The sequence below is a fragment of the Oncorhynchus gorbuscha genome, linkage group LG02, assembly GCF_021184085.1.
Source record: "Oncorhynchus gorbuscha isolate QuinsamMale2020 ecotype Even-year linkage group LG02, OgorEven_v1.0, whole genome shotgun sequence".
NCBI lineage: Eukaryota > Metazoa > Chordata > Actinopteri > Salmoniformes > Salmonidae > Oncorhynchus > Oncorhynchus gorbuscha.
This window is the reverse complement of record NC_060174.1, coordinates 89,021,103-89,048,728: the sequence shown is the minus strand read 5'-3', so window position 1 is coordinate 89,048,728 and position 27,626 is coordinate 89,021,103. Positions and strand designations below refer to the sequence as shown.

Sequence of the window (27,626 nt, the reverse complement as noted above, 5' to 3'; positions counted from 1 at the left end):
ATCACTGCACGTGGACCTATCACTCTGCAGTACTTGGAACGTAGAAGGCAGGCTCTATGTGTCAGCGCTCTCCTAGCGGAACAACGACTCGAGTGGATCCAATGAGATCACGCCGCGTTCTGGGCCCTATGGTGAGAACAAGCCGGTGATATAGCAAGGGAAAATCAATAAACCGTTATTAGTGTGGCTACGAAGAGATTTTCAGTCAATACATATAGCCAACAGTAAGAAACATACAACGCAAATAATACGAGATTGGAAGTTTTAGCTTGTTGCAAGTCGTGCTCTCATTTTGATATTTTTGTGTAAATCAGCCTGCTTTAAAAAAACTCAACTGCTGCCGGCTCGAGAAGGTAAGGGTCTGCTCTGTCACTCCTCTCATAAATGTGCCTAGCTAGCTAAGTCATTGTTTTTCCATTCTTTATCTACCTGCAAATACTGTTGTTCATAGGTTAATTGAAGCAGTAACTAGCGGTTATTTCCTAACAGCCTCATTTCAAATAAATTTACTAGGCTGGTTGAGATTTTTATTTAAGGTGTATAGTATTCTAGTTAACTATATGGCTTTTTTTTTTACCTAACCTAAGTTAGCTCGTTGAACCCGTTTCCAGAACCAAAGACTGCTTTGTTTTTTTTAATGCTCAAGGCATCACCTGTTCTGGGCGTCCATAGTAGTACGTCAGTACTCTGATGGGACTAGAAGTTTCTACGCTCATGTATTTGAATAACTGCATGCTATATAGGCAATCAACAAGCTAATGGCTATTTGCCACTTGAGACCTTTGCTAGGCTATATCCTTCATTCCGTGAAGTGCCCTTGTCCGCAGCTAGGAAAAGTATTACTTCAATATGTCACCATGCTTCCTGACTCCATCAGCACTTCAATTGACAGTCACAGAACTAATCTACTCTGATTTGCTAAGTAGAATACTTTAAAGGCACTGTACAATTCATGCCACGTGTCAAATAAATTCGTCGGTGGGATCAGGCCAATTAGATTGCTCGTTAAGATCAAAGGGCATGCTACTGTACCTTGACTGCACCTGGACAAGCTGGCACCTAGAGTTTGGAACTGTGATGTCTAAAGAACCATATGAGGTGCTGAAGAGTAATGGCAGATAATTGTAATATTCTAAACTGTTATTCCTACATCTGCACTGGTGTTGAAAGAGGCTATTATAGGGGAAAGCAATATGGTGTATGCCCACCAGGCATTTGCTTTTACCTCTCCTCCTGTTCAACAGTGCAGGTGAAGGAATGGACACTCGGACCGGAGGGATCTTGAGATGCAATCGATTGTGCATTCAGATCCCTTTTTTTCCCCCCACATTTTACTTTACAGCCTTATTCTAAAATTGAATATTGTTTCCCCTCTCAATCTACACACAATACCCTATAATGACATGGCAAAAACTGATTTAGAAATGTTGGCAAATGTATTAAACTGATATCACATTTTACATAAGTATTCACACCCTTTACTATGTACTTTGTCAAAGCACTTTTGGTAGCGACTACAGCCTCGAGTCCTGTTGGGGAGCGTCGCTGCACAGCTATTTTCAGGTATCCCCAGAGATGTTCTATCGGGTTCAAGTATGGGCTCTGGCTAGGCCACTCAAGGACTTTGAGACTTGTCCCGAAGTCACTCCTGCCTTGTCTTGGCTGTGCGCTTAGGGTCGTTGGAAGTTGTATCTTTGCCCCTCTCTGAGGTCCTGAGCTCTGGAGCAGGTTATCAATGATCTCTGTACTTTGCTTTGTTCATCTTTCCCTTGATCCTGACTAGTCCCCCAGTCCTTGCCGCTGATAAACATTGACACAGCATGATGCTGCTACCACCACGCTTCACCGTAGGGATGGTGCCAGTTTTCCTCCAGACGTGACGCTTGGCATTCAGGCCAAAGAGTTCAATCTTGGTTTTATCCGAACCAGAGAATCTTATTTCTCATGTTCGGAGAGTCCTTTAGGTGCCTTTGACAGCCCATTCGGAGTTTGCCTAATGTGCCTTTTACTGAGTGGCTTCTGTCTGGCCACTCTACCAGAAAGCCCTGATTGGTGTTGTCCTTCCTTCTGGAAGGTTCTCCCATCACCGCAGAGGAACTCTAGAGTGCTGTCAGTGACCATTGAGTTCTTGGTCACATCCCTGAACAAGGCCCTTCTCCCCCGATTGCTCAGTTTGGCTGGGCAGCCAGCTCTCGGAAGAGTCTTGGTGATTCCAAACTTATTCCATTTAAGAATGATGGAGGCCACTGTTTGTGGACTTTCAATGTTAAAGTTTTTGGTACCCTTCCAGATCTGTTCCTCGACACAATCCTGTCTCAGAGCTCTACGGACAATTCCTTCGACCTCATCATGGCTTTGTTTTTGCTGTGGCATGCCCTGTCAACTGTGAGACCTTATTTAGACAGGTGTGTGCCTTTCCAAATAATGTCCAATCATTTGAATTTACCACAGGTGGACTCCAATCATCAAGTTGTTAAACATCTCAAGGATGATCAATGGAAAAAGGATGCAGCTGAGCTCAATTTCAAGTCTCATAGCAAAGGGTTTGAATAGTTATGTAAATAAGGTATTGTTTTTTAATTATAGGGTGTTGTGTAGAATAAGGGGGGAAATGTATTTAATATATTTTAGAATAAGGCTGTAATGTAACAATGTGGAAAAAGTAAAGGGCTCTGAATACTTTCACAAAGCACTGCATTTGCTTTGCTGCTTCTAGAGCATGCAGCTGTCCTCACTATTTCCTTCCTGAAACAGCACACTTGTTTCCTATTTGCTTATATGCATTCAATAAAAAAATCTAACTTCTTGAGCATGTGTGACTGCACAGACTGGAAGGTTGTAGTAAAAAAAGACATTTGATTCCCAAAGTTGACTTTTAAAACCAAGGACATTTGTAGCAAAGGGCTTTGTACATATAGAAGAGAATGTATCTTTGATAGATTCCTGAGTCACCAAGAATTTTGCTCCTTATGAGGTCTCACAATAGTGAACCAATTATTTATTCAGCACAGTTACCATGTCACCAGGGAGGCTGCTATTAGTGTTTGAAAATCAATGTCTTTGTTCTGCTTTGTGTGTACAGGTCACCATGAGGAGGAAGATGTTATGGGCTCTCTTCTGCCTTGTTCTGGCTCTGCTGCCTTCACAAATGGGTACTAACGCTGCACATGCTTATTCCATCCAAGACACCTGCCTGCATCAAGCACTGGCATATTTGCCTAACACCAAATGCAAATTTCAACACATCTGAATGCCTCCATTTTGAGTGCGAGAATAAAATGGACACATGCAGAGATTTTAGTTAATCTACTCTACTGTGTCACTTCACAATATGATGCGCAGTTCATATTTGTACCTATTTACACAAGTTAATTTACTGATGCACGGGTGAACAATGATTTAATTTCAACTGACGCGAAGGACTTGTTGAATGTTTTGACATTATTTGCGCACATTGCCACCACACCACTGTAGCCAGTGAGAAACTATTGAAGCTAATCCTCTTTAGTATTGTCTCACCTAAAATGTGTAATCACTTTGTTATTACAAAAGTACAGGTAATACAATAACCATACCCATTATTTTGTCCATACAGCCTCTGTAGCAGTCATGTCAGTTGACCTAGGCAGTGAGTGGATGAAAGTAGCGATAGTAAAACCTGGCGTGCCAATGGAGATTGCTTTAAACAAGTGAGTATTGCGTTTATTTCTAACCATATCACCATGGATTATTGACTTTGTGCTTTTAGATGGAAATCCCTACTCCATTTCATGTTTTTTTATGTATTCACACCTATTAACATCATTGTTGCTGATGTTTAATAACATAACATACATTGTAAGGAACAATAGCTAACTTGGAAATAACTAAGTGGGTCTGTGCCATCTTAACACATGCATGCCTCTGTAGCTCAGTTGGTAGAGCATGGCGCTTGTAACGCCAGGGTAGTGGGTTCGATCCCCGGGACCACCCATACGTAGAATGTATGCACACATGACTGTAAGTCATTATTATATTAAAAGTGTGGAAAACTAAATTGGGTAACTGAACAGTTGGGAGAGGGAATGAAGTGTCAGTTAATGATAAAATGCATTCTCAAAGCTTCATGTTTCAATGGACTCTCTTTTCCTTTGTGTGGCACAGGGAGTCCAGGAGGAAAACTCCAATAGCCGTGTGTTTGAAAGAAAATGAGCGACTTTTTGGAGACGGTGCATTAGGAGTGGTAAGGCACTTTGCCGTGGTGGAAAAAGTACCCAATTGTCATACTTGAGTAAAAGTAAAGATGCCTTAATAGAAAATGACTCCAATAAAAGTGAGTCAACCAGTAAAATACTTCTTGAGTAAAAGTATTTGGTTTTAAATATACTTAAGTATCAAAGTTAATGTAATTGCAAAAATATACTTAAGTAAAAGTAGAAATAATTTCAAATTCCTTATATTAAGCAAACCAGACTGCACCATTTTGGGGGTATTTTTTTGTTTGTTTTTATTTCTGGATAGCCAGGGCTACTCCAACACTCAGACATAATTTACAAAGGTAGTGTGTGTGTAGTGAGGCCACCTGATCAGAGGCAGTAGGGATGACGAGAGATCTTCTCTTGATAAGTGTGTGAATCGGACCATTTTCTTGTCCTGCTAAGCATTCAAAATGTAACAAGTACTTATGGGTTAAGGGTTTGGAATAAAAAGTACATTTATTTTTTAAAGAATGTAGTAAAGTAAAAGTTGGCAAAAATATAGTAGTAAAAATCTAATAATAAAGTACATATAACCCAAAAAACAACTTAAGTAATACTTTAAAGTATGTTTTATTAAGTACATTTCACCACTGGCCCTTTGTCATAGGAACCTATCAGGTCACACATTTTAAAATGTATATCATAGTTAGTACTCTGTATTTCCCTCTGGGGATCAATAGTTAATTAATTCATATCTACACTGACTTTGATTTGGATTTCTCTTTCATCCGCAGTCTGTGAAGAACCCCAAATTTGTCTATAGGTATCTTCAGAGCCTCCTAGGCAAGAAGCACGACAACCCACAGGTGGCGTTCTACCAGAAACGTTTCTCCGAGCACCAACTGGTGGAAGATGCGAGTCGGGGCACAGTTGTCTTTAGAAACTCTGAGTAAGTCTTATCTGATTTCCTATCATTGGTTTTCTTTTTCTTTCGTTTTAGCAGCAGATTGAGCCAAGTGATTCATTGTTGAAGTACTTTTGAAGAGTACAAATAATACTCAAGTCTATGAGCCATTGGTGATGAGGGGCAAAATGCTTACCCGAACACTTATCAGTTATTAGTGTATGACGTTCCTTTGCATACTGCCTAAATAACACATTACACAGCCTGTGACAATGTTATTGATCCAGTATGTCTTATGCTGTAGTTGTGGAATAGATTGCTTAGTTCTAATGCCTGCTCTCTGTTTTCCTACAGAGTAATGCAGTACTCTCCAGAGGAGCTCCTGGGCATGGTTTTGAACTATTCACGTGGACTGGCTCAGGACTTTGCAGGTTTGTATGTTCACTAGTAGTATGGGGAAAAGGTTTTCTCATTCAACATTTTATGTGTTGTATAATTATTTTGAAACCCCGCCTGACAATGTATTTTACTCTCGCTTACAGAGCAGCCCATCAAAGATGCAGTGATCACCGTCCCAGCCTTTTTCAATCAGGCAGAGCGTAGGGCGGTCCTGCAGGCCGCACAGATGGCAGGTGTTAAGGTTCTTCAGCTCATTAACGACAACACGGCGGTGGCGCTCAACTATGGTGTCTTCAGGAGGAAAGACATCAACAGCACAGCTCAGGTGCACTATCTAGGCTGCTTTTACATTTGGATTTTTTTTTATTATATTGAACTAGGTTGTTATATTCAGAACCAACTGGTAACTTTTTGAGCTTCATAAGTTGCTTCATGTGTAAGCAAAGTTGCTTAAGATGTCTCTTTCAACCTGTAACCTGTAATTGCATTAAAGTTGCTTTGTGTAACCCTAGTCTTATAGTCCTGCCTGTTGTCTCCCTCTACAGAACATGATGTTCTATGACATGGGTTCAGGCAGCACGACGGCAACCATCGTCACATACCAGACGGTCAAGACCAAAGATTCTGGCACCCAGCCACAGCTCCAGATCCGAGGAGTAGGGTGAGATGAAAGGGCCTGTACACACACACACACACACACACACACACACACACACACACACACACACACGCAGGATGTTGGGGAAAGCACACACCTTAACCTCTACTCTGATCAATATGAAGTAATAGTTGTTGTGTTTTAAATTATGGTGGAGCTATGACAAGCACATTTCCCAAATGGTCCTAACCGAGCAGATGTTCTCCATCTCTGGCCAGGTTTGACCGCTCTCTGGGGGGCTTTGAGATGGATTTGCGGCTGCGGGACCACCTAGCCAAGCTGTTCAACGAGCAGAAGAAGACCAAGAAGGACGTGAGGGAGAACCACCGCGCCATGGCTAAGCTCCTCAAGGAGGCCCAGAGACTCAAGACGGTGCTGAGCGCCAATGCCGAATTCATGGCACAGGTGAAGGGACATGCTGCTCTGTCAGTTTCATTGTCACCATAGCGCTATACTGTAATCTAAACTAAATGTTCTCACTCTTGCTGTATGATGTTCAGGTGGAGGGGCTTCTAGATGAAATGGACTTCAAGGCCAAGGTGACCCGTGTGGAGTTTGAGGCCCTGTGTGCTGACCTGTTTGAGAGAGTGCCTGGACCCGTACAGGAGGCCCTTAGCTCTGCAGAGATGTCCCTGGTGAGTCACCATAGTTTGTGTTTATTCATTATTAACTAAATGGGAAAAAATGGACTGAAACAGGAAGGGACTCCTGTTGCAAAAATTGTATTTATTTTTAAATTCCCATCGTGTGCCCTAATGAACATTTGATCTTATTGATCAATCACTATATCTACCTCTTGGGGGAAACTGTCTTTTATGCATAAACAATGACGTAGACAAAAGCATAATTTGACCCACAAAAAACCACAGGAAAATTGGCAGTATCAAAAAGATCATTGTCGTTTCCCAATCCCCTGGGTCTGTGGAATGGCTACGCTCCTTAGGATTTTAAGAGAATGCATTATCTAATCACAATTGCATACCAGGGTCCAGGGCTCTAGACTGTAACCCTTTGACTTGGCTGTGCCAGTTAAATAATTATTGGTTACACTGGTGTGATCTGCACATGGTCACCTCAATCAAAACATCTTATTTTTGGGGGCAGATAAAACCATGAATTTGTTCAACAGTAAAGGGCTTTATCCTCATGATTTCTGTAATAGAGGTGGCTGTGCTGCCGCTGTGCCTGCCTGTTTCGCTGAGGCCGGCTGCTGTAAGGTGCAAGCATCTCAAACTTTCTCTTCCCCCTCGTGTGCCCCTCCATGAAACACAACTTTGGAAGCAACTTGTTGTCAATATTAAAGAGAGGAGGGTCTCTGCTTTCTGTAGAATAATTTATTCCTTAACAATCACTTTTGAGCTCAAAGCACACGGTTTTACAATCACGATATCTCATATGGCTTTGAAATATGGAGCCTGCGAAATTGCACATCAGCTCTTATCCAGAGCGAGTGCACTAGTCCTTTTAACAATAGGACATTACATTTACTGTTATATGAATGGTGATTGACTCCGTGTCCTGGTTCTTCCACTAGCAGTAGGTGTTATATTTAGTTAGAGATCTAGCTGTGTTTTTTTGTTTTGTTGAATGAGGCCTAATTATAATATTGATGCACATAAAAAGGAAGGACAATTAATCTCTATTGAACTGAGAAATTCTGGCACCCTATTTTGAGAGTAAAATAGTCAAGTCTACCTAAAATTCATGACAATCACAGGAAAGGGGGATACCTAGTCAGTTGTACAACTGAAATGTATCTTCTGCATTTAACCCAACCCCTCTGATTCAGAGGTGTGGGGGGCTGGATTAGGTTGGATATTAAAGTATTTACAATCATGCTTGCCTGCTTGGACATGTTAGCTATAACAACTTATTTGTATATCTCAGTAGTCTAGTACACTTAAGGCATTGTGAATGAATTTTATATTGACTTTATAAGATGACTCAAGTGTATTTTATTGTGTGAAACTGCTGAATTTTTTTGTTTTGTTCCTCAATTATGGGCTGGTGCCACAAACTAAAAAAGTGCCGCCAGGGAGAAATGTTAGTCTGGAGCCCTTAGAATCAAAAACTGAAGTAGATTAGTTGATGTCTGTGTGACTAAAAAGTTGCACTTTGATATCGGTTTGATATGAAATTCCTATTTAATGTGGTGGAATGTTCAATGGAACAATATGTTAAACTCTGACATGTTTCAGCATGACAAGCCTTCAGGGATTTATAGATTGAACAAACACGTGTTATGTTAATGTTTGTTATTTGCAAATACTGTTTGTATATCTTCCAACATTGTCTTCTAACAGGACGAGATTGAGCAGGTGATCCTGGTGGGCGGCTCCACCCGAGTGCCTAAGGTGCAGGAGGTGCTGCTCAAATCCGTTGGGAAGTAAGTATGTCTCGTGCTGTTGCGGTGACCGTATTACCACCACACGGGCAGTTAAATTCCACATGACTGTTTAGTCATGGTAATTAGGCTTCTCCAAGCTCTGATGCTGCTGCTGGTTATTAGTAGCCTACCAAACTTGCTAACTACCTGGTACTCATGCACAAAGTAGATGTCCTAACCAACTTTCCAAAACTATAGTTTGTTAACAAGAAATTTGTGGAGTGATTGAAAAACTAGTTTTAATGACTAACCTAAGTGTATATAAACTTCCTACTTCAACTGTATGTACATATATGACATGTTTTTTTTTCTTCCCCCGCTGCCCCTATTTCGATGCAGGTGCATAATGGTCCATTCTAAATCAAAACAAATGTGATATATTATTTAGTAGATGAAAAGTCTGATGGGTTACAATAGTGATGGTATACAGTTGAAGTCGGAAGTTTACATGCACTTAGGTTAGTCATTAAAACTAGTTTTTCAACCACTCCACAAATTTCTTGTAAACAAACTATAGTTTTGGCAAGTCGTTTAGGACATCATGGGAAAATAATTTAAAAATCAGTCAAGACTTCAGAAAATAAATTGTAGACCTCCAAGTCTGGTTCATCCTTGGGAGCTACTTCCAAATGCCTGAAGGTACCATGTTCATAAATACAAACAATAGTACACAAGTATAAACACCATGGGACCACTCAGCCGTCATCCCGCTCAGGAAGGAGACTCGTTCTGTCTCCTCGATATGAACGTACTTTGGTGCAAAAAGTGCAAATCAATCCCAGAACAACAGCAAAAGGACCTTGTAAAGATGCTGGAGGAAACCGGTACAAAAGTATCTATATCCACACTAAAACGAGAAACCACTGCTCCAAAACGCCATAAAAAAGCCAGAATACGGTTTGCAACTGCACATGGGGACAAAGATCGTACTTTTTGGAGAAATGTCCTCTGGTCTGATGAAACAAAAATAGAACTGTTTGGCCATAATGACCATCGTTATGTTTGAAGGAAAAGGGGGGAGGCTTGCAAGCCGAAGAACACCATTCCAACCGTGAAGCACGGTGAATCATGGCATCGTTGTGGGGGTGCTTTGCTGCAGGAGCGACTGGTGGACTTCACAAAATAGATGGCATCATGTGAAAGGGGAAATTATGTGGATGTATTGAAGCAACAGAAGACATCACTCAGGAAGTTAAAGCTTGGTCGCAAATGGGTCTTCCAAATGGACAATAACCCCAAGCATACTTCCAAAGTTGTGGCAAAATGTCTTAAGGATAACAAAGTCAAGGTATTGGAGTGGCCATCACAAAGCCCTGACCTCAATTCCATAGAAAATTTGTGGGCAGAACTGAAAAGGCATGTACGAGTAAGGAGGCCTACAATCCAGACTCAGTTACACCAGCTCTGTCAGGAGGAATGGGCCAAAATTCACCCAGCTTTTTGTGGGAAGCTTGTGGAAGGCTACCCAAAATGTTTGGCCCAAGTTAAACAATTTAAAGGCAAAGCTACCAAATACTGATCGAGTGTATGTAAACTTCTGACCGACTGGGAATGTGATGGAAGAAATAAAAGCTTCTCTCTACTATTAATCTGACATTTCACATTCTTAAAATAAAGTGGTGATCCTAACTGACTTTTTACTAGGATTAAATTTCAGGAATTGTGGAAAACTGAGTTTAGTTGTATTTGGCTAAGGTGTATGTACACTTCAACTGTATGTACCCCAATTTGTGGTAGAATCTCCTCTCAACACTACATCTCTGTTGCTAGGCAGGAAATTAAGTGGCGCGGGAAATAAACTGTTCCTCCCTTAATGTGACCTGACTTTTTAATAATGGTTTTAATAACAGTTCCCAAATAACCAAGAAAACTAACACACTCTATTTTTGATAGTCTGTATTAAATACATCCTACAAATGTTCTTACAAGGGGGTTAACTCCTTGCTCGTCCTGCCCAACCGAGACCAAAATGCTGTGCTGCTTGAGCGGGTACAGGTGGGTCACTCGCAGCTTGTAAGCCTGAAAGGAGGACAACTGTAGTGAGCGTGTCAAAAACCATATCTGACCATCCATATGTAATTTACTCTGGGTCAAGGAAGCATCACTATAGATCAGGAGAGACAAATGACCATTTGCATGGAATTAGGGATAGAGGAGACAATTACAAAGGCAATACACCTCATGGAGCCTAGCCCATAAGGCTATATGTTTTAATACGGTTTGTATCACAACTAAAGTGGCCAAATAACTTTTTAAAATTAAGCACAATCTGCTTTGCAAGGGGTGTAGAGCGTAACTGGCATATATAAGCATCGCATAAGTTTCAAGTTTGGGGAAGATCATTTTCACCATAAAAATGCACCTTTACAATAAAAGCATTACTTGCATAATTGCATTTGCGGTCACTTTTGATAATGGTGTGTTCCAGTAATGGAACATTCCTGCTTATAGCCTACTACCATGTGTGCATTGCTGCGCTTATTATGTGAAGAAATGGCCTAATAGTTTATCCACATTTTAAGCTCAATGTTCTGATCCGTTGCGTCAGCCACATTGCATAAAAACGTTTTTTAGATGCTAGTGGTTGTATTACTCTTATCACACCCCACAACTGTCCAAGACTATGTTTGGAATATTTATTTCTCACGCAGAATAGAATAGGTTGACCTTTGTACTATGGAGGATAGTATAGTCATGGCCAAAAGTTTTGAATGACACAAATATCAATTTTCACAAAGTCTGCTGCCTCAGTTTGTATGATGGCAATTTGCATATACCCCAGAATGCTATGAAGAGTGATCAGATGAATTGCAAAGTCCCTCTTTGCCATGCAAATGAACTGAATCCCCAAAAAACATTTCTACTGCATTTCAGCCCTGACACAAAAGGACCAGCTGACATGTCAGTGATTCTCTCGTTAACACAGGTATGAGTTGACGAGGACAAGGCTGGAGATCACTCTGTTATGCTGATTGACGCTTCCACTCTGTTATTTGAACTCAAAAGGAGGGTGGAGCTTGGAATCATTGTTCTTCCTCTGCCAACCATGGTTACTTGCAAGGAAACAGGTGCCGTCATTGCTTTGCACAAAAAGGGCTTCACAGGCAAGGATATTGCTGCCAGTAAGATTGCACCTAAATCAAACATTTATCAGATCATCAAGCACTTCAAGGAGAGCGTTTCAATTGTTGTGAAGAAGGCTTCAGGGTGCCCAAAGTCCAGCAAGTGCCAGGACCGTCTCCTAAAGTTGATTCAGCTGCGGGATCGGGGCACCACCAGTAGAGCTTGCTCAGGCAGGTGTGAGTGCATCTGCACGCACAGTGAGGCAAAGACTTTGAGGATGGCCAATTGTCAAGAAGGGCAGCAAAGAAGCCACTTCTCTCCAGGAAAAACGTCAGGGACAGACTGATATTCTGCAAAAGGTACAGGGATTGGACTGCTGAGGACTGGGGTAAAGTCATTTCCTCCAATGAATCCCCTGTCCGATTGTTTGGGGGGATCCGGAAAAAAGCTTGTCCAGAGAAGACAAGGTGAGCTCTACCATCAGTCCTGTGTCATGCCAACAGTAAAGCATCCTGAGACCTTTCATGTGTGGGGTTGCTTCTCAGCCAAGGGAGTGTGCTCACTCACAATTTTGCCTAAGAACAGAGCCATGAATAAAGCATGGTACCAACACATCCTCGGAGAGCAACTTCTCCCAACCATACAGGAACAGTTTGGTGATGAACAATGCCTTTTTCAGCATGATGGAGCACCTTGCCATAAGGCAAAAGTGATAACTAAGTGCCTCGGAACAACACATCAATAGTTTGGGTCCATGGCCAGGAAACTCCCCAGACCTTAACCCCATTGAGAACTTGTGGTCAATCCTCAAGAGGTGGGTGTAAAAACAAAAACCCACAAATTCTGACAAACTCCAAGCATTGATTATGCAAGATTGGGCTGACATAAGTCAGGATGTGGCCCAGAAGTTAATTGACAGCATGCCATGGCGGATTGCAGAGGTCCTGAAAAAGAGGTGTCAACACTGCAAATATTGACTTCTTTGCATCAACTTCATGTAATTGTCAAAAGCCTTTGACCCTTATGAAATGCTTATAATTATACTTCAGTATTCCATAGTAACAACATCAGACAAAAATATCTAAAGACACTGAAACGGCAAACTTTCGAAGTTAATATTTGTCACTCTCTCAACTTTTGGCCACGACTAGATTGACATAGGCTAGTGCTTTTGCTGTTCGTTAGGCCTATTCTTGTTAGCTGACAAAATAAATGTGGACAATTTCTTCCAATATCTTCAATATGCACCTCGGAATTGGATAAGGACACGCGCAGTTGCGTGCCCGAGGTGTCTTTTAATTTGTAGCCTGTGAGGGAAAAACCTGATCACGTGACAGAGCCATGTGAGTGAGAGGGCTTCCGATCGGCCGTAATCATCATTAGAATGTCATCATGCAGCCTCACAATGTATTAAAAATGTAAACATACAGCCCAATGTTTGTAAAACAACTAAAGTTACTTTAAATTAAGCATGTAGGAGTACCTATTTCTTTGATAACCGCTCAACACAGAATAGCCACATGAGCACTCCCTCAAATCAAATTTTATTCAGCTTTGTTCAATTGTATTCTTCATACTATAAAATAATGCCACGGCATTATAAGCAAATCTTGTCTGCTAAATTAACTAATGTAGCTCACAGCCATTTGGCATGGCCACAAGGACAACTCGGAGTATTCTATTTTCTTCTGAAATACACTACATTTTCCAACGTTTTCTCATCGACTCATTAAGGCCAAGCTCCCGTGCAGCAGCTCTCTTTCCTTTTCCAACAGCCAGATTTATCGCCTTCAACTTGAAAGCTGCATCATATGCATTTCTCCATGTCTTTGCCATGATGAGGGTGACACAATTACTACCGTAATCACAATGATGGGGAGTTTGAGCGCGCTCGATTTTTGGCGGCATGAATCTTGTGAAAGTGGAAAAAATCCATGAATTAGCCGCGTCATTGTATAAACCGCGAGGTTCAAAGTGTGGGAATAAAGTAGCGGCTTATAGTCCGGAAATAGCTTTTGAGGTATGACAATGTCTCTGGCCAACCTTGTTTTTGGAGTGAACTATCACTTTGAATAAACATGATATCTGCAAGACATTGACCACTGTGTGTGTGTGTGTGTGTGTGTGTGTGTGTGTGTGTGTGTGTGTGTGTAGAGAGGAGCTGGGAAAGAACATCAATGCAGACGAGGCTGCAGCTATGGGTGCTGTGTACCAGGCCGCTGCCCTCAGCAAGGCCTTTAAAGTTAAACCCTTCCTGGTCAGGGAGGCAGCTGTTTTCCCCATCCAGGTAACAAAGCTCATTCTTTAACATTGAACCCCATCCCTTTTAAAAAAATAATTCCATTACCATCCATCCATCCATTCCTTTTAGAAGAGACGAAACCCCAAAAGTTGTCTATTGTCAAGCCTCCCGAGTGGCACAGCGGTCTAAGGCACTGCATCACTGTGCTAGCTGTGTCACTACAGATCCTGGTTTGATACCAGGCTGTGTTGTATGTGACCGGGAGAACCATGAAGCAACACACAATTTGGCCCCGTCCGAGATAGGGGAGGGTTTGGCCAGTTGGGATGTCCTTGTCCCATCGCGCTCTAGCGGCGACTCCTCCTTGTGGCGGCCGGGCGCATTCAGACTTTGGTCGCCAGCTGTACGCCGTTTCCTCCAACCCATTGGTGTTGCTGGCTTTCAGGTTAAGCATGCATTGTGTCAAGAAGCAGTGCGGCTTGGCGGGGTCGTGTTTCGGAAGACGCACGGTTCTCGACCTTCGCCTATCCCGAGTGCATACTGGAGTTGCAGCGATGGGACAAGACAGTAACTACCACTTGGATATTGCAAAATTGGGGTGTAAAAGGGGTTAAAAAATATATTAAAAAATGGTTAAGATGGGTCCACATCCCACACCATCAGCTATACACCTCCACCCAAAATGAATGGAAAAGCTTAGCACCACAACTCTATCATACGGTGCTCATCTTTTCATTCATCGCTCTCATTCTCCAGGTGGAGTTCACCAGGGAGACGGAGGATGAGGATGGCTCCAGGAGCCTGAAACACAACAAACGTATCCTGTTCCAGAGGATGGCCCCCTACCCCCAGCGCAAGGTCATCACCTTCAACCGCTACACTGATGACTTTGCCTTTGACATAAACTATGGAGACCTCAGCTTCTTGGGCCAAAATGACCTCAGGTGAGCACCTCTCCAATAAAGATGGTTTTAATTGGTAGGAACTTAGGGCTGTTTTCCTGGACACAGGTTAATTAAATAGGTTCTCCATTGAGTATGTTTTTATTTTCCCAGGACTTGGTTTAATCTGTGTCCAGGAAACTGGCACATAGACTTAGCCCACTCTGTGTGAAACAACACGGCAAAACAGAGATGTAACGATTCACCGACGCGTATCAGAATCGGGTTTAAATATTAAGATACGAGTGCATTGGTCCACAGGAGCACAAACCAATCCAAATGTAGCATGAATCGGTCCAAAAATCTATTGTTTAAGCCTCCCTCAGTGCCTTCTGTGATGGAGGGTCAGACAGAAAGCACAAATCAAATTGTAACAAATCAAATAAACAGCCATAACACAACCTTATGTTGCATCTGATTTGAAATGTCCACCTCACTTCTTTTTCTCTTCCTTTCCTCCACCAGTGTGTTTGGCTCTCTCAACCTGACCACAGTGCAGCTGTCTGGGGTGAGCAGCAGCTTTCAGAAGCACATGGATGCTGAGTCCAAGGGCATCAAGGCCCACTTCAACATGGATGAGAGTGGCATGCTCCTCCTGGACCGGGTCAGTACCATAGAATTACTTATAGAATGTGAATGATGTGATCTCTATGGTCAGTGCACCCCTCTGATGGGTATGGAGCTCCTCTCTGGAAGTACAATAAAATCTCAGATAAAGAATTTATCAGACTTAACTTTTTTAAAGATGGTTGCAAAATACATGTAAATAATTTTATTTTGGTGATCTATTGCTTTAATAGTTATTTTTTAATTTTTTTAGGTGGAGTCTGTCTTTGAGACCATTGTAGAGGAGAAGGATGAGGAATCAACTCTGACAAGTGGGTTTTATGTAATCAATTGACATCTGATTTCCCCCCATTAGTCAGTCATAGTCTCTTCCATGTCTGAATTCTGGCTCTTTTGATTTGTCAGAACTAGGAAATACCATTTCCAGCCTATTTGGAGGGGGATCCTCAGAGCCCAATGCAAATGTGACGGAACCAGTTCAGGTAATCCTTTCCTCAGTCCCCATCCTAATGTAACATGCTCCAGAGTTCCTCTCCTTCACACTAGTTCATTGCTGTGTAACATTCCCTGCCTCTCCCCTATTGTTTCTGTTCCCAGGATGACGAGGAGGTTCCTTCAGAGTCTGGGAAGGAGCAGAGCAAGAAGGAGGAGGCTGCTCCCCAGGAAGAGAAGCAGGAGCCTGGGGAGAAACAGGAGGAGGTGGTCCCAACCCAAGAGAAGACTAAGGGAGAGGCATTGGACAGCAAGGCTGACCCTCAGGTAAGCACTCGGCTCAGTTGGAGACCACATGAACACCGGGACGGGACGTTCAGCCCTGGGGTGTATTCAGTGCTTTCGTGTTTAATGAACATTTTGAAACTTAACGTTTTGTATGAAGTATTTAGTTACAGGATGTTGTCAGTAAAGCATACACCTCACATGAATGAGTTTTACCTCGTTCTCTGTTTTAATTGGACATGAAATAACTAAGTGTCATTACCATTATGTAAATGAATCATCCTTCTCTGAAAAGGAGGGAGGAAAAAATGGAGTGGAGGAGGCGGCGGAGGAGGCGGCGGCGGAGGAGAAGGAGGCGGCGGCGGAGGAGAAGGAGGCGGCGGCGGAGGAGAAGGAGGCGGCGGAGGAGGAGGAGAAGGAGGCGAAGGAGGAGGAGAAGGAGGCGGCGGAGGAGAAGGCGGCGGGGAAGGACGCGGCGGCGAAGAAAGCCAAGCCTCAGAAGAGAACTAAGTTCTCTGAAGATGTCTCAGTGGAGCTCCAAGTGAACGACATTCTTAACCCTAGCTTGGAAGCTATCGCCTCCTCAAACAAGAAGTATGTTGTGTTATCTTTCCTTCTGACATTTTTGGAGGCTTCAAATGTGCAGGGTGGGGAAGTTGAACGTAGATTTTTTTTCAATCTATAATGATATTCATGTAGCATCCTGACTTGGTTCAAAACTCAGCAACTTCGCCAGAGGTTTTGGATCTCTTGGTGTAATGGTTAAGTTGTTTGACAGACTGATAGATCCAGGTTCGAGCCCCAGCAACCTCCAAATTGACTGCAATAATGTTTTTGATTTCCTCTTGACCTGACAGGCTCCAAGACCTGACTGATAGAGACCTGGAGAAGCAGGAGAGGGAGAAGACCTTGAACAGCCTTGAGGCATTCATTTTTGAGACCCAGGTTTGAACAGCACAACACCAGTATGCCCCCCCCCATAGGTGTGTATATAACCCACTTCTTGCAGCTGTCTAATTCCCCCCCCCCCCTTTCCTCTCCTTCCTCCTAAGGACAAGATGTACCAGGAAGAGTACCAGGCGGTGGTGTCAGAGGAAGAGAAGGAGACCATCATGACCAAGCTGAGCGAGGCGTCAGCCTGGATGGATGAGGATGGCTACTCTGCAGTCACCAAGGAGCTGTGGGAAAAGCTGCAGGAGCTCAGGAAACTGTGCAAGGCCATGTTCTTCCGTGTGGAGGAGCGCAGGAAGTGGCCCGACCACCTGGCCGCCCTGGAGAGCATGCTCAACCACTCCAGCTTCTTCCTCAGGTGGGTCCCGATAGCTCTAGGATCAGCTTCCCCAATCCTAACCTTAACCATTAGTAGGGAAAATGCTAAACGGATTTTACCAGTTAAGTTGACTGGGAACACATTCTCTTTTACAGAAATGACCTGGGGGGGAAGAGTTACAAGGGGAGGGGATGAATGAGCCAATTGGAAGTTGTAGATTATGTGGCCATGATGGTATGCGGGCCAGATTGGGAATTTACCCAGTACACTAGGGTTAACACCCCTACTCTTACGATAAGTGCCATTGGATCTTTAGTGACCCCAAAGAATCGGGACACCGTTTTAACATCCCATCCTAAAGATGGCACCCGTCCCTTTCACGGCCCTGGGGCATTGGGATCTCCTTAGAACCCCCCCACTGGCCCTCTTACGCCATTTCCAGCAGCATCGAGTTTCCCATCCAGGGAGCGACCAGAACCAACTCTGCTTAGCTTCAGAGGTGACATTTACAATGCATCCATTTGACATGTTTTTTTCCTCAAGGAGCGTCAAACTAACACCAGAGGACGACCAAATCTTCACCGACGTGGAGCTGAAGACGTTAGACAGAATCATCAACGAGACCATTGTATGTGTGATTCATAAACTTCTATTTGTTTTACTCATTGATACCTTTGCCAAGATTTTGTTTTGATGGACCAATACCTCAAGAATTCAAAATTACTCAAATATGAGATGACGTGGTTCACATGGTTATTGTCCCTCGTTTGTCATCAATGTGGAACAAAGAAAAAAACGTTTTATTATTATTTGTTCATGTTTACCCCCCAACACCTCCCCCTCTTCTACAGACGTGGAAGAACGACACAGTGGCCGAGCAGGAGAAGCGTTCTCCCACAGAGCGGCCCGTGCTGCTGTCCAAAGACATAGAGTCCAAGCTGTCTCTGCTGGACCGCGAGGTCCACTACCTGCTGAACAAGGCCAAGTTTGCCAAGCCCAGGGCCAAGGCCAAGGCCAACAGCACCGCCTCAGAGAGCAGCAGCAAGGCCAACAGCAGCAAAACAGAGGAGAAAGTCATACCTCCCAAGGAGGAGACTAAAGACAAAGGTCAGAGAGAGTGGGGAAAACCCAACCCATTTCTGTTATGGCTTTATATATAGGGAGGGTCATGTTCAACAGGCCACACCTTAGCAAAATGCTTTGAAACTGGAAATCATGTAATCACGTGTGCAATAACTTGTCAAAGATCCCTTTTCGACAAAAATGTAATCACCGATCAGACCCATCTTTTCATCGGTGGGATTTGTTTTCATTTGACAGAAGCCACTACAGTGGTGCAGCCAGGAGAGGAACCGCCCACCAAAGAGCCCACTGGACAGAACACAGATTCGTCCAGCCAATCGCAGCCTAAAGATGAAACTGCAAGTACAGGTACGTCTGCCGAAGCAACTATCCTTTTGCATGTGCAAATTGGCACCCAGGTGTCTTACAATTTATCGCTACACAAGTGGGAATCTAATGGAAAGGAATAGAATTTGGCATTCCATTCAAGGTGGCACAACTATGATAGTATAAAACCTTTTCAATATAATATGTTGTACTGTTATATACTAGAGTATAATATTGTATTCCTCTCCATTTTCAGAATCAACAGAGAAAGACAAGTCAGAAAAGCATGTAGGGGATGAGTTATAACAGCTGGAACTGAGAAGATTTAATTGTATTTATTGACTATGTTTAATTGTTCCAGTTTCCTCCATTTTCTTTTTTTTTAGGGGGGGGGTTGTTTTTCCACCCATATGTTGAAAACCAGAAAGACACTGGATCAGCTCAGACACCTTAATCCCCCCCCCCTTCTCAATTTCTGTTGATCTTTATGCCCCTTGTTGATCTTTATACATCTCTCCTCTCACTGACATGGTGAGCAAGGAGCACTTACGAAGTCTGGAATAACCAGTGAATGAACTGAACCCAAGACCTCAAGTTTCTATTCTACCCTTAAGGTTTAGGCATACTTTCCTGCATGCAAACAACCTTATTTTGACCACTATAATTTCCCTGCATAGAACAGAACAAACACCTGATACAAAATGTTTTGTTTTGGAAGGACCATTAATAACAGGACTCAATGTTTCCTCCCCTGCAAAATTCAGCTTTTGTCATATTCTGTAATCAAAAAAGGTTGACTTCTCCTCTCAAGCACGGTTATCCTCAGATCTGTGTTTTCTTCAGGAAAATCTTGCTTTCATTCACTTTTAATGTGTTTTCTGTCTGTTTGAGAAAGATCTCATTGGGATTGAACTAGCTAATGTATACACCTCTTGGCAAATGGAATGGTGTTTCAGTTGTCTTTTGAATATTGAATTCCTCGCATAATGCCTTGTATTGTCGCTGAGAAAATGCAAAACAATCGTGGTGTGTATTCTATACACCATGGAAATTATCATCAAAATATGATTGACATTGACAACCATCCACTGTGTTCATGTGTAAAATCCATATTTTGTTTTTCAGAACCCTCTCTATGTTCTAATTAGCATTGTTCTTTCTGAAAATTCATAACTGACTTAGGATGAGGGGGAAAAAACATGTTACATTGAATGACAGTTATCTTTTGATATGCAATACTTATGTGCAGTCTATAAATTGTACTCAATACAGATAGTTCAGTAAACTTCAATCACCAAGGGGCTGTCATGGGCAATAGTGGGAAAACATTGTTGCAATGGAGTGAAATGGCACATGATCGTATTCTGTTGCATAACGTTTTGTTACGATGTGCCCTACTGAACACTACCCTGGTGTTTGTATGGATGCCAGTATGAATTTGAGGACTGCTCGACTGTGTTGCACTGCCTGAAAAATAAGCAGATATTGTCCATGTTTCAAACTGCTTGAACCTCTAGCAGAGGAGTTTCACTGGGTAAATCAACGTTTCCACTTAATTTCATTGAAATTAAGTGATGTTGAACCAATGTGGAATTGACGTTTGTACCCAGTGGGATGATTTCTGCTCTTTGCGTCACTTCGGATGGTTTGTGGGGGGGAATAAACGGGAAGGGAGATGCCAACGTTTTTGTTTCTAAACTTTTAATTAATGTTTTTTTAAGACTTATTTCTTTTTTTTTCTACTGTAATGATGGATGGATGAACAGTGGCATGTGTATTTATTCCCTCATCCATGTCTTTAAAAAAATAAAGTGTCTACAAATACACATTCAACGGTACCATTGTAACTTTGGGCTAGGGACCATTCTGTAATCAGGTAATGGTTTCGCTCCAATTCATTGAGTTTAAATTCCAGAACGGCCTGTTTGAATGTGTAATTGTCTGGTAGTCTTGAGGCTAGAGAACTTCAAGAGCAGTAGGACAGATTATGAAACATCATGGAAAAACAGGCCCTTTATTATATTTTACTTTTAAAAACTTTATCGAGTGGTTTTATACACCAGTATTTGTAAAGACTGGGAAATTGAAAGACAATTTGCATTTAAACATGATTTGATGGACATCATCGAAGAAGCCCTTGAAACTAATACACCAAAATAGGTAGTCATGTTTGATTTGACAATTTGGATTATGATCATAGATGGAATAGCATCCATTTATACTTGACCTTACCCCCAGACAAAGAAGAGAGCCCTTAATAGCAGACTTTACATGTCTTTAAAATGGAAATAAACTATTTAAACATGCAGTGCTATATGTGCAGGTTACAGATATATTCATTAAGTTATTGCACTGTCACTGACCCACCTAAGTCAGTGATCATAAGAACTAGGACAGAGGAAACCACCTTAAGAGTAACAGGGCAAAACCTTCCCCTAAACTGTCACTCTTTTGTAGTGAAGAGCATTCTCTTCTCTGTGGCCCCAATGGTCCTTGGCACAATGATCCAGTACGCAATGAAGGCTACCATGGCGATACAGAGCGCACCAACAATCCCTGCTGCTATGGCAACGCCTTGCAAGGATCTGCGTTTTCCACCCAACTGCTCGGAAACTGCAAAGAGGACATGGGTTTAGAGAAAATACTTCACAAAGATTGTTTCTAGACAACTTTTGTATTATGATATCCTTTGAAATTCAAATATAGAGTACTCTGAGAGTCACCATCACACCACCTCCATGCTTCACAGTGGGAAGCTCCAATGGGGAGATCATCTGTTTCCCCTATTCTGCGTCTCACAAAGACATAGCGGTTGGAACCAAAAATCTCAAATTTGGACTCATCAGACCAAAGGACAAATTTCTGCCGATCTAATGTCCAATGCTCAGGTTTCTTGGCCTAAGCAAGTCTTATTATTGGTGTCATTTAGTAGTGGTTTCTTTGCAGCTATTTGACCATGAAGGCCTGATTCACGCAGTCTCTTCTGAACAGCTGATGTTGAGATGTGTATCTTACGTGAACTCTGAAGCATTTTTGGGCTGCAATTTCTTCCTTTCCTGTGGCGGTCCTCATGAGAGCCAGTTTCATCAAAGCGCTTGGTTTTTGCGACTGCACTTGAAGAAACTTTAAATGTTCCGCATGGACTGTCGCTTCTCTGCTTATTTGAGCTGTTCTTGCCATAATATGGACTTAGCCCTATCTTCTGTATACCACCCCTACCTTATCACAACACAACTGATTGGCTCAAACGCATTAAGAAGGAAAGAAATTCCACAAATTAACAAGGCACACCTCTTAATTGAAATGCATTCCAGGTGACTATTTCATGAAGCTGTTTGAGAGAATGTCAAGAGTGCAAAGTTGTCATCAAGGCAAAGGGTGGCTACTTTGAAGAATCTCAATGTAGAAAATAGTACAAATAAAGAAAAACCCTTGAAAGAGTGGGTGTTTTTTGGTTGCTACATGATTCCATATGTGTTATTGCATAATTTTGATGTCTTCACGATTATTCTAAAATGTAGGAAATAGTCAAAATAAAGAAAAACCCTGGAATAGGTAGGTGCGTCCAAACTTTTGACTGGTACTGTAGCTATATCAATAGTTGTGATGAAAAGTAGATGCATACCTTCAGATACAATTCCGACAGTATCACCTGCATAAGAAATAAAAGGAAATTATGCGTTCATAACATGAAAACCCCCTCAACCAAAATGGCAGTACTGGTATATGAACGTGCAGTAAGTACATGTGATCAGTAAAGTGTTACTGTGCCTTCAATATATTTGAGTCATTCTTGCTGATGGATCATTGAATGCTGAAGCACAGATGAATGCTGATGTGAATGATGGTCATGAACGGTCTGTGGTTGTTGCTCACCGTTGTCCACTTGGGTGCGGATGGGGCCGGAGCTGACTGTGGCTGCGTCGGTCACAGACGTGTCCTGGACCTCCCGCTTCCTCCTTGAGCTGATGTCCGTGCAGTTCTGAGGAGAAAAGGGGTGGTTGGAATAGCTTTCTTACACAAGGTCATAGGTCATTGCTAGCATCATTTACTTTATGTTTACTTTTTTATCCCACTGTATATGTCATTTAATTAGCCATGAAGATGTGGCCATTGATTTTTATGTAACTAAATAATCAAAGTCATAATTGCTCAATGAGTCTGACCGTGGTTGCGAAAAAAATGTAATGTTTGGTGTGCTCTTGTTTGTTTAAGCACCTGCCCCCCAAAAGGTCTGTGCACGGCCCTGAACATAGTGCCACAAATCTCACAATGCCAGGATAGGTGTTTAAAGTGGCAGTAACCACATTTGATCATGCAATCTAATGCCCGACTGCAATGACGTGGCATTCAATTGTTGGTTAATTGGTGCATCACAACTACTTTTGCAGATAGGCTGGAATGTGGCTACAACATCCGCACAGGAGAAGTGACTGACCTGTTGCAGGGAGGTGCAGACGGACCTCTCACAGAGTCTGGTAGAGCAGTGCAGGTAGAAAGTGGACAACGTCCTGTTCTTGTGCTGGACAAAGCGGAAGGCCTCAAACGAGAAACGAGCTTCCTGCTGTTGCCCATTCACCCCCATCACCGTCTGGCCATCCCGGTTACAGCTGAGCGAGGCAAGGCAATAAGTTATGTCAAGGAAAAAACTAGGTGATCTTGATAACATGATAATTAATCAATAGCTAGAATGTAGCTGCAACTGAGTTTCTAGTCTTTTCCCCATCTACTGTATGCACATGTTTTGTCCTATAGGATGTCTGAATATCTAATTATCTAATTATTCCCTAAAAGTAAAGCTTTGTGTGACTGACAACGTGTCCCAAAGGAGTAAGCTCGCACAGTTTCGTCTGGGTTGTATCACTTACCCAACAAAGAGGTCATAATAAGTGCTGTTGACGGGGTAAGGACTGGTTGTGGCATAGCATCGGTCCAACAACACGTTGAACCTAGAAATTATGGAGAAGAAAATAATTGTTGGCGAAAATGTATTTTCTTTCATGTGAAATATTTGGCAATATTCTAAATGGGACCATTGACATTTGTTGTTTCTTTAAAATGTTGATAATGAGGTTTGATGGGAAATGACATACTCCATCACAATATAGTCTACTACGGTCAGTAAATACCTACCAGTATTTTTTTTCTCACTTTCATGAAACAGATAGTTCCGGCCACTGATTGAACGAGATGCCTTAGCCGCTCCGCATTGGCCCGAACAACACCCTTTAACTGTATTCACCACATAGCATGGCCTCTTGTGCCTTATTGCTTAAAACTCCATGTTTTCTTCAATCCAGATTTACTATACCCGTACCTTCCAGTGAGATTGGTGGCCTTGACCTCCACAAAGATGCGTGTCTTCAACGTCAAGCCTACCTCAGGGACCTTGAGCTGGGTTGTGTAGAACCTGTCCTTGGAGCCAATCGGAACAAGTCGGTGAAGACTGTCATTTGGGATCATTCAAGCATTCACAAGTACATTGGTCCTCTCAATATAGTTTAATTAAATTATGAACATTCATACCAGAAATACTGGAGGAAATCAGAATGTAAAAAATAATACAAACATTTTGTGTGTTATTGCACCCAGATCAATTTGGAAACTGCTAGCACAGTTTTTTCCATGTGTACACGAAATATTATCTACAATTAGTGATTACACCTCACATTCTTCTCCTCTGTCATGGAAAATGGATCATAGAAACACATTCTTACCGAGTAGAGCATCATACTCAGGGTACTGATGAAACTCCCATTGCTGTCTTTGACTGCTAGGCTCACCCCAGACCTGTTTGTAAAAAAGTAGCCTGTTAGCTACTATCAATTGCTGTGAGAAAAACTGCAGCGTATCAACATCCAGGTCACCATATCATACACCGTATGATTTAACCTATAATACAAAACTCAAAACCATTCGTCCACCCGCCATAACCAGCTACTTGCAAACACCACGTCACTGGTATGGTCAGGTTTGAGGTTGTTTTTACTTAAACTCGGTTCAGTCCCAGTTCACATAAAACAATACTCCAATATCAATGTTATTGCAATCTTGTTATTTTTATTTGTTTTGGCATGAATCTGCCTCCATTTGATAACTTCCCAGTGAGGGTTTTACTATTGAGGAAGTCCTTCCCTGAATTGACTTCAGATGAAGTGAACCTAAGAGAAAAGGTGGCCTGGGTTACTCACACGGTCATCTCAGTGTTGTTGACCAAGTACTGGAGTGGATAGCGGCAGGAGAATTTGTAAATCATTTCCTGGCGGTAGGTGATCGTTCCCGCACTGGGGTCCAGAGAGTTGATCATGCCCGAGATGTTGACAAACTGAACGCTGGAGAAATCTGCAAAGAGCCCAGAACCCACCTCCTGAGTGATCTGTGTAAGAGAGAGAGTCACATGTTACTAGGTTCAGGGTCAAATCCATCTACCCAGAGTTGAAGCAACATCTTCTAGTGTCAACCACCAAATGTCTCCTCCACGGTCAGTGTGATACCATAGAAATATAACTACTCAAACAAACTAGAATTACCTTTATTTTGTTGTTGCAGGCGGACACCGCCTCCTCTGTGATGGAGAAGTTGTATTTCAGAATAGGCGGGTCGACCGTCCAATCGGGTGTCCCCCGGCACTCTCCCTTGAAGTACTGAGCGTTGAGGGACATCAGTGTTTCATTGTATCCACCAAAGTAAACGGGACATAGCAAGATATGGAGCTCCATGCGATTTGTGCCACAGTAGACGTTAATGTCAGTGTTGGCTGTGGGGACAACAGATCACACATTACCACAGTAGACGTTAATGTCAGTGTTGGCTGTGGGGACAACAGATCACACATTACCACAGTAGACGTTAATGTCAGTGTTGGCTGTGGGGACAACAGATCACACATTACCACAGTAGACGTTAATGTCAGTGTTGGCTGTGGGGACAACAGATCACACATTACCACAGTAGACGTTAATCTCAGTGTTGGCTGTGGGGACAACAGATCACACATTACCACAGTAGACGTTAATCTCAGTGTTGGCTGTGGGGACACCAGGCCACATATTACCACAGCAGACATTAATGTCAGTGTTGACTGAGGGGACACCAGGTCACACATTACCACAGTAGACTGTCCACTACTGTTCTGTCCACTTAACTCCTACAGTAGCTATAGGCACTCTGTTTACTACAAGAAAGGCAAGCATTTCCAAAGGGGCATTTGAGTGCAATATTTAACATTTATACAGTACATTTGTCTGCCCAGTACCTCATGAGTGTGCATGACCACATTTTTATTGCCTTTAAACCACGCAAACATGTTTACCTGACACCTGCGACCATGACACACATCTAACCCGTTCATACACTGCAAAGATGCATGACATCACATCTGGCCTTTATCTATTTCCCATTGCCCACATATGGACCTCACTCAAAAAAACAAAGACTCCACAAACTGTTGGGTGGCCCCAAATGACAAACATGGTAAAGAAGGTAAGGTGAGAATGTGGAAGGGGGACAGGAAAGGAAAGGTGTGAGACAGGTAGGGAGGAAGTGGAATTTGGGCTGCAGCTCCACTGACCTGGCTCCCTGAAGGTACGGTGTGTTCTGCAGTAGTCATTTTGAGCCTGGACGAGAGGAATCAGAGCAAGCTGATACATGAGGGCCCGCCACATTGTCTTCAAACCAAAAGAGGGGGAAACCCAGATATCAGGATCTCTCTCAGAACTGCTTTTGCAAGGCCAATCTGACAGGTGAAATGCAAAATACTTTAATGTTCATATATATAGTTTTGCATTCAAATTGTACATGTTTTTCTCATTGTGAAAATAATTTGACAAATGTAATTAATCCCGGTGGGAAATATAAATGTAAAAGATTTCTTCACAAAATGAAGAAGAGCAAAGGTACATTTATAGTGAATGGAGTCATGTGATAACTACGTACATGTAAGCACCCTGTTTTCTGTTATTATTCATCCTTAAATTAACCAGGTGAGTCCAATTAATCTATTAATGTATTTTTCAATGGTGTCCTAATTTTCCTTCCCATTCCTCCCTGTTGCATTGTTAACAATCATAATTGAGAAGATGTGAAATTACCTTGTGTGATATATCTTCCTTCTCCTCTCTTTCAGTCTCTCTTTCTTATTCTCTTTCTCCCTTCATGAATCACAGCTATTTATACTGGCCTCCTTTGCAGTGAATGGGTGTGAAAGAGGGCAACCGACAAAAAACAGGTGGCTGGGGGAAGAAAAGGGAATGCCAAGAGAGCAATGCGAGAAGCTTAAACACCACTGGTGACTGCTTTGTCTTCAGGATCATCTGACACATCTCTGGAACACAATAACCTTTTATATTTAGTGGAAGTCTCTATGTTCTCCAGCTCTACACCACCGGTCTAAGGGTTTTTCTTTATTTGTATTATTTTCTACATTGAGATTCTTCAAATAGCCACCCTTTGTCTTGATGACAGCTTTGCACACACATGGCATTCTCTCAACCAGCTTCATGAGGTAGTCACCTGGAATGCATTTCAATTAATAGGTGTGCCTTCTTAAAACTTAATTTGAAGAATTTATTTCCTTCTTAATGCATTTGAGCCAATCAGTTGTGTTGTGACAAGGTAGGGGTGGTATACAGAAGATACCCCTATTTGGTAAAAGACCAAGTCCATATTATGGCAAAAACAGCTCAAATTAGCAATGAGAACCAACAGTCCATCATTAAGAAGTTAAGACTGTGCCGTGGGCTGTGCCGTGGCGGAGATCTTTGTGGGCTATACTCAGCCTTGTCTCAGGATGGTAAGTTGGTGGTTGAAGATATCCCTCTAGTGGTGTGGGGGCTGTGCTTTGGCAAAGTGGGTGGGGTTATATCCTTCCTGTTTGGCCCTGTCCTGGGGTGTCCTCGGATGGGGCCACAGTG

General features: G+C 42.4%; 2 protein-coding genes across 4 annotated transcripts; one reads left to right on the top strand and one right to left on the bottom strand.

Moving 5' to 3' along the window:
- LOC124012348 (hypoxia up-regulated protein 1-like) lies at positions 1 to 20,547 on the top strand. Of its 2 annotated transcripts, none has more exons than XM_046325863.1 (24): positions 1 to 131; positions 3,083 to 3,152; positions 3,596 to 3,689; positions 4,144 to 4,222; positions 4,973 to 5,127; positions 5,437 to 5,513; positions 5,625 to 5,806; positions 6,027 to 6,142; positions 6,358 to 6,544; positions 6,640 to 6,774; positions 8,443 to 8,525; positions 13,743 to 13,875; positions 14,587 to 14,774; positions 15,237 to 15,375; positions 15,592 to 15,649; positions 15,744 to 15,820; positions 15,936 to 16,097; positions 16,351 to 16,649; positions 16,913 to 17,000; positions 17,108 to 17,364; positions 17,869 to 17,953; positions 18,177 to 18,432; positions 18,646 to 18,756; positions 18,971 to 20,547. In XM_046325863.1, the coding sequence occupies exons 1-24, from the start codon at positions 57 to 59 to the stop codon at positions 19,018 to 19,020; spliced, it is 3,156 nt and encodes a 1,051-aa protein (XP_046181819.1). In that variant the 5' UTR covers positions 1 to 56; the 3' UTR covers positions 19,021 to 20,547. The 2 variants fall into 2 exon arrangements, with proteins under 2 accessions (XP_046181819.1, XP_046181829.1); XM_046325873.1 differs by having other exon boundaries at positions 26 to 353.
- si:ch73-261i21.5 (zona pellucida-like domain-containing protein 1) lies at positions 20,539 to 27,089 on the bottom strand. 2 transcript variants are annotated; one of them, XM_046325883.1, is made up of 11 exons: positions 26,805 to 27,089; positions 26,285 to 26,449; positions 25,245 to 25,471; positions 24,906 to 25,090; positions 24,432 to 24,504; positions 24,032 to 24,129; positions 23,583 to 23,663; positions 23,153 to 23,324; positions 22,591 to 22,696; positions 22,340 to 22,366; positions 20,539 to 21,327 (listed from the first exon to the last, which is right to left on the bottom strand). In XM_046325883.1, exons 2-11 carry the CDS (start codon positions 26,376 to 26,378, stop codon positions 21,158 to 21,160), a joined length of 1,233 nt encoding a protein of 410 aa, XP_046181839.1. In that variant the 5' UTR covers positions 26,379 to 26,449; positions 26,805 to 27,089; the 3' UTR covers positions 20,539 to 21,157. The 2 variants fall into 2 exon arrangements, with proteins under 2 accessions (XP_046181839.1, XP_046181848.1); XM_046325892.1 differs by having other exon boundaries at positions 26,285 to 26,381; positions 26,805 to 26,857.
- Positions 27,090 to 27,626: the final 537 nt, after the last annotated feature.